A 7,395-nucleotide genomic window follows, 5' to 3' on the forward strand; every position below is an offset into this window, starting at 1 on the left:
TTAAAGTAAAAACTTGTTTGTGATTTTTTCCAGCCAACCATATTATAAAATTAAACTCTGTGATACCAATATTTTTATAAGCAACTTTGCAATATCACAAGGTAGACATATTGGAATACTCCGACAAACTCAGATCTGTAGAAAAAAAACGCGTAACAAGAATTAATTGAAATCTGCTAAAACCGCGGGTCTAGGAATATAACCCTTAAATTTTTAAAATTTTTGCAATGATTCAAATCTAAGTTTCCCAACTTTTTTTTTAGTGTTGAATTATATTTTTTCTTCTAAAAGGGAGATTGAAGATGCGAATTTGGTTCGGAGATAATACCAGAAGAAAATAAATAATTGGCCTATTACGAACCAGAACCTTAAATATATAAATTTGAACTAAATATTATTTAAAATGCAAAAAAAGTTTGTCAAATGTGGGTATAGGAAGGAGTGATGCCTATATAAAGTATTTTAATATAATATCAAAAATAATTGTAAAAATTGATCATAAAACATGTGATGATTGATGATTACCTATGGATATTATTAGAGTTCCATTTACACCATCTAGAGTATTAATTAACGAATTTTAGCTACGATAGTTTTATATACTCATATTTATTTTAAATTCTATTCATGGAACAAAATTAATAAAATTTGAGATAAAGAACTCTTTAAAAATAAAATGTATTATTAATTATTTGCCATTTTTATAAGAAATATATATATATATATACCTATAGTTATCTTTCTCGTAACTTTATTTTAATATTTTTTTTTTTAAATCGATGATGAATATGATGTAATTTTATTATTCTACTTATACCAAAGGGGTTTCTATTCCTAGTTATGCGTCTTATAGTAGCTTTATATAAGTATATAAATAAGGGTAAATTATATAAAAAACTTTAATAAAAATATAAATTAACTAATCTACAATATTAAGTGATTAGAGCAATGGTTTATACAGTTTGTGTTAATTAATTTATCTATTAAGTTATACTTAGATATATTTGACTAATGATTTTTTTTGGTTCTTATTGCCAAATTTAGTTGACAGTGTTTACGTAAACTAATATATAAATCTTCAAAATAAATGTAGTTTCCCAAGGCTATAAAAAAGTTTCAATCTGAATCAAAAAAAAAAATTTATCTTAGGATGCTTTTTTTAAATTATAAAAATCATTTAAATAAGGAGAAGAATAAAATGTAACAAATAAAAAAAAAGCCATATGGGACTACAAATTTAAACAAGGATAATAAGTGAATTTATATCCAATCTTTAATTTTAAAACAAGAATAATACTATTCACAATTCCAGTCTTTTTTGAAATTTATATCTTAGCTATTTATTTTAATGAAATTTTCATAGATATGCAGTATTTCAGATAATTTTTCCCCTTTTGTCTATTAAGATATTAAGTATTACAGCAGAAATACGCTCTTAGATTAAATCTATAATAACATAGGATTCTTGTCATCGCAAAGTTTTAATATAACTAACAATTCAAATTAGTTTCAACTCTAGAACTATTATTAAGAATTGGATCAGAATCTATAAAATAATAGGATATCGTATGTTCAATAGGCAGAAAATCGACTAAAATTATATTATTAGATTGTTGATTATTAAATACTAACGAAATATTTGACATTATACTCCTACTCATATATCCCTCTGGGTTGTGAGGTTTACTTAAATAGCTATTTTTTTAGTTAAGCTAGAAACCCGGAACTTGTTTAATCACTTTTGAATCACTTACTAATGGTAGATATAGAGAGTTATAAAAAAATTTTTTTTTGACCAAGTTCGAAACAATTGGCTCTAATATTGTTATGGTAATTTTTATAATGAGATTATATGTTTTATAAATCCAGAGGAAATTGAGTGAAAAATATTACCATCAAAATATAATATAACATAATTATTAATGAAAAGAAATAACAATTTTGTAAATTATTAATATATTAAATGTTAGGTTTACATAATGTATTAGATTGAGAGTAGGTAAGATAAATGTCTTTCAGTAAAGGAATTAACTGTGTATTTATAAATTTCGTGTAATTTTTGTCGAATAAAAAGAAGGCCTCAGAGTTCATTAACCCTTTCACGCCCAGCGAGATCATTTGTCATCAAAATTTTTAATCATTTATTTATATTAAAATGAAACTAATGGTTGGTACTTAGAGATATTAATTTATAAAACAATATTTATTATTTCGTATTTTATCATTAACCTGTCAAAATCATTATTTTATTATATGAAAATGTCAAAATCATTATTTTATTATATCAAAGTACAAGTATTTTTTGTTCATGGGAAATATTCCGGGCGCGATAGGGAGAATCCTTTTATTACCCAATCATTTTAAAAATATTTAGGCTAAAGAATTCATCCTAGTCAAAGTGGCTATAGAGGATAATATTTACTTTTTCAGTTATGAACAAATATACTGTGTATTACCATTGGGTGTCCCTTCTTGTTCTGTATTAAAATGTACTAAACAATTAATTTTTGATAAACTTTCATACCTATGTTTAAAGTAAGATTATTATCTCCCGACACTAGTGTTATATTTATTTGTGATTATTAAATATAAATAAAAATATATTTATTTTCTTAATGTTTTACTTATTCCAAACCACAAATTTTGATCTTTAAAATATATATATATATATAATTTATTAAATATTTTGGGAAATTACTTTCGATGTAATAATCCATATCATATATTAAGTTTTCTATATAAAATATAACATTGTTTTATGAGTTCCAATTATTACATAGAATAATATAGTAAGATTTAATACCATTTATAACACTTTTAACATTTTCTGTTATAATATTATAATATTAATTTATAAATAATTAAATAATAAAATAATGAGATATTTTTATAATAAATTTATAATGATACATAAGATTCGCATACTGGGTAACCAAATAATTAGTCAAACCTATCGTAGTTAAGACAAAGTCATTTTCTATAAATCAATATCAAATTATAAATGTTAAAAGTTACTGTCTTGTTTTTATTCTTAATAAATACTTTTTTCACATAAGACATCTAAAATATTATATTAAATTTTTTTATTAGTTCAAGTTATTTAAATCTATCGTAGGTTTACTTAATGTGGCATAGGGCCGACAGAGGACTGTATGCACTAAACAAGATTTAAAATTATATTTTAAGATAATTAAATATAAATGGTTTATTTGGGTTACCAGTACCACATGTTCCTTTTATTTTTCTCGAACTCACAATTTTAACATTGGGAGTGATTAGTATAAGTGTACAATGTATATCGGGTAGCTTAAAAAATGTCACTCTTTGAAATCTTTATAACTCTGAAAACGGGTTATTTATTTTTTTTTGCAATGAAATTTCTTATTTAATTAAGGAATATATGAAACTTAATTCCTCCAAGTTATATGTAATTTAAATCGCGTAATTATTTTCGAAAATTAAAAATAATAAATCGAGACCCTCAAAAAGGGTTAGATGGGTTGATTTCTATTATGTTAAGACTTATTCCGAAAAATTATAATATAAAATATTTAAGGGTAATTTTAACACTATTTGTTATTAAACGCTCATTTATTAACACCAAAAAAAAATTAAAAAATTTAGGATAAAAATTGGAACGCACCAAGTTTGATTCATGTATTTCCTAGGATAATGTAGAATAATCCTGCAACCCAGTGATATTTAAAACGATTTCAAAAAACGTGATTTTAGGGATGGGCAATATACACCATATTTTTAATTAAGCAAATTATTTTTAAATCCCTTTTCATTTTTTTTACACGGTTTTTTATATTTGATATTTCTTAAATTCTATAACATAATTAAAATTCGTAAACTATACACTTATTAGTCCATTCTCGCAATCAGCCAATATGCATATTTCCTAAGTTAATCTGATTTTATAGTTATAAAATAAAAATAATTTAAAAAATGTCGTTAGGATAAAATGTATGTTATTTAAAACCAGTCAAATAAGATTTTAATTGAGTTTTTTTACGATTGTAAATGATCTGGAATTCGAAATAGTAAAATCAGACCAATAAAAATTCACGAAGCAGCATGAGTATGGGAGTAGTAAAGGCTGCTTGGGAAAATTATTTAGCTAATTTATATTTTATTAGCACATCAAGACATTAGGACGAATAACTTATTGATAGCTCACAAATTATTCATATAAATCAATTCAAAATTTTGAACATAATTTAGATTACTCATAAGATATAAATTTAAACTATAGTAAAGCTTAAATAGGAGGGCTAAAGGCCTATTTTAAATCTCCCAAAAAAAAATATTTTGGATTTCTACCTTTTTTCTTTTTTGTTTAAATGTTTCTTTTCAGTAATATAATACTTTCTTTATCAATTTTTATACAAAAATATTAGGAACGCAAATTATAAAAATATAGTGCATGCCATTATACAATAATAAGCTTAATATATAATGATAAATATAGATAGCATTAAAAAAAATTTATGCCCTAATTTTTGAGAGAATTGTATAAGATGAAAAGAAATTATTTAAAATTAATAAAAAAAAAACATTTAGAGGATTGTAAATCAAATCAAAATTAACAAAGAATATGAAAATTTAAAAATGAGCGAATATAAAAAGATATAAATCACAAAGGAATCGTCAATAAAAATTAAATAAATAAATTATTATAAAAAAAATATAAAACCTTAATTAGAAATGTAAAAAAAAAATTGTATTCTTTTAAATTAAAAAAACTGAAAATTTTGGTCTTTTTAAAAAGCTATATAAGTTTCATTTTATTTAGTGTTATATTAAAGACATTTTAAGGAAGAATTAATGAAAAGGGGGTGGGGGGCGTGAGTGTGGGATGAAACTTTTTATCGAAATATAATTTAAAGCAAGAAAAGTTTACCTTATTAAATTTGCCTAAAATACAAATTAGAGTCTCCTTAATTTATTTCAAATTTTGGACTTCTTAATCATATTATCTGCTCATGGTATGAAGGCGAACAAATACCTTATTTGGCAAAATAAAAATTGGTACGTCGACTTCCTAAATTTTTAGGTTTATCGAAGTGACTATCAATTATTTCTTAACAAAAAAAAATTCAAAAGAGGTAGTAAATATAACTTTGTATTAGCAAATCAAAATATGCAGTTTTATCTTGACTTGGATAAATAATCATATAATAGTCACAGAAAATTAAAATGATAATAAACCATATATTTTAAATTTGTAAGATAAACTTTAGAAATATTAAGCCTATTAAATATATATTTGTGTAAATATTTTTTAGGTAAATTAAATTTTAAAAAAAAATTGAATTATAAAGTGCAAATTTATAAAAAAAAATTTAACCTGATTTTCTATTATAATCTAACTAAAAATGCAATCTGAAAGCGTTAGCGCCATATATTACTGTTATAATACATTTACAACATTAAATTATAAATTATATTTTCAATAGACGAAAAGTTAAACAATAAAAAGGATTGAAAAAATAAAATATTTATCCGTGGCAAATACCAATATAGGATTTTATGACATATAGCATAAAATACTTTTATATTAAATAAAAAAAATAAATAAATAATGTCTCATTATTTTTAAAATTTTATAAAGTAGTTATAGAATCAGTAAATTAGTGATAGTTAAATAATTAATAGTTTAGCTTTTTAATAAAAGTAGTTTTGCTAAACTAAATATTAGCTTAAAAATTTTAGTAACTGAAATTATATATTATAAATATTATATACTTGTATGAGATTCCACAACTTATAAAATAAAAGAATTTTCAAAAAAAAGGGGTTAATATGTATTGGCTATTACTTTTTATACACTCTAAAGTTAACACAAGAGCTATTAGAAATGAAAATATATTATTCATATTTTTAGAAATTTTTTTTAAATAAAATCATCAAAAAAATTTTTCTTTAAAGTAAGTTTGCCTAAAGTTAAAAAAAGTTTTAAGTTATTTGTCTTTTTATTTATTATTTATTTTCAGTAAGATTGCCTATTAATATATTATATTAAATTGGTGATAGTTGGTAAAGACCTTAAATGCAAGGTCAAAAAAAATCTTTTATAGTGAATTAATTTTTTAATAGCTTTTATATCTAATTAAATAAATAAATATTAAGGCAAAAATGTAATTTTTTTAAATTTTTTCACGTGCATTTATGATTAAAATTTTTTTTCATATTTTTGAAAGTAGTTTTTAGAAATAGTTGCAGAAAAATTAGTTATTTGAAATAGTGGTAAGTTTTATATCGAAATCAAATTAAGTAAATATTTAAAATGTAATAACAAGGTTATTTATTTGGCTAAAAATTAAATGTTAGATAATAAAATTGATAAAAAGGTCATATATTTATAATAGAAAAAAAATGTAAGAAATGATAAGAGGATATTTAATAGAGAAAAAATAATCGAAGAATAATAAGTTATAATTCATTTAACTGGGTTGAAAAATTGATGAAAAATAGAAAATTTTTATACAAAGATCAGTAGAATTTTAGCAGAATAAGACTCTTCCGGCCAATAAATTTACTAAACAGTCATACCCTAGATAGGAATACTTAACACTATATACTTTATTATTTTAAGAGAGAGAGAGTTAGATGTAAGATAATCATTTAATGCAAATATTTGTAAATAATATGTATAAATTCAGAAAAATATCCCTCTTTAAACTATGTCTCAATTTTTGACATTAATATTAACTAGGCTGACGACTCTAAAGTATTCATACATTGTAAATATTTGTATCTTAAATTGTATAAATAAAAAACAAAATTATATTTGGTATTTTTAAAATGAGATTTATATTAATTCCTATAATTAATCACCAAACCTTTATGAACTACATTAATGGTTTTCCAATAATAAAAAATTTGATTTTGAAATTTCATGCATCAAGCTTATCTGAAGATATACACCATCAACATTGATTAATATATTAATGTAAGTGGTGTGATATTATTTATTTGTATAAAATAATAAAATCTCTCTATACATATTAATTTCATATAATCTTATTAAAGAGATGATATAACCACTACTTTAGTGTTGTTGAAAGTTACTTTGAAATATAATTAGTTACAGTTACTAGTTACATTAGTAAAAATATAACTGATTACAGTTAATGAAACTAGTTATTAGTTGCAGTTACAAAAGTAACTAGGTACATACTAAGTTACTTTATAGAATATTCATAAACGCAATATTTATATACTGTACGCATTTATTTAATATAAAAAAATTAGGATATAATAATTATAATCAATTATTTGAAAAATTATGCAATTTATTTATATAAAAAAATAATTTAAACCAAAAAGAAATATCGGAAAATAGAATATATTTATTGAGACATGCATGCCCGGCCCTAAGTCCGGCTT

At 22.1% G+C, this 7,395-nt stretch overlaps 1 protein-coding gene across 1 annotated transcript; it reads right to left on the reverse strand.

The window, feature by feature from the left end:
* Positions 1-496: 496 nt before the first annotated feature.
* On the reverse strand, positions 497-5,934 carry LOC135926650 (uncharacterized). Its single transcript, XM_065462579.1, has 13 exons — positions 5,825-5,934; positions 5,752-5,769; positions 3,122-3,157; positions 3,043-3,060; positions 2,951-2,977; positions 2,804-2,827; positions 2,699-2,734; positions 2,625-2,648; positions 2,525-2,557; positions 2,457-2,477; positions 818-856; positions 729-749; positions 497-558 (listed from the first exon to the last, which is right to left on the reverse strand). Exons 1-13 carry the CDS (start codon positions 5,880-5,882, stop codon positions 497-499), a joined length of 417 nt encoding a protein of 138 aa, XP_065318651.1. The 5' UTR covers positions 5,883-5,934.
* Between the last annotated feature and the right edge of the window lie 1,461 nt (positions 5,935-7,395).

The sequence above is a fragment of the Gordionus sp. m RMFG-2023 genome, chromosome 3 (assembly GCF_954871325.1).
Source record: "Gordionus sp. m RMFG-2023 chromosome 3, tfGorSpeb1-WG-v2, whole genome shotgun sequence".
Lineage (NCBI taxonomy): Eukaryota > Metazoa > Nematomorpha > Gordioida > Chordodea > Parachordodidae > Gordionus > Gordionus sp. m RMFG-2023.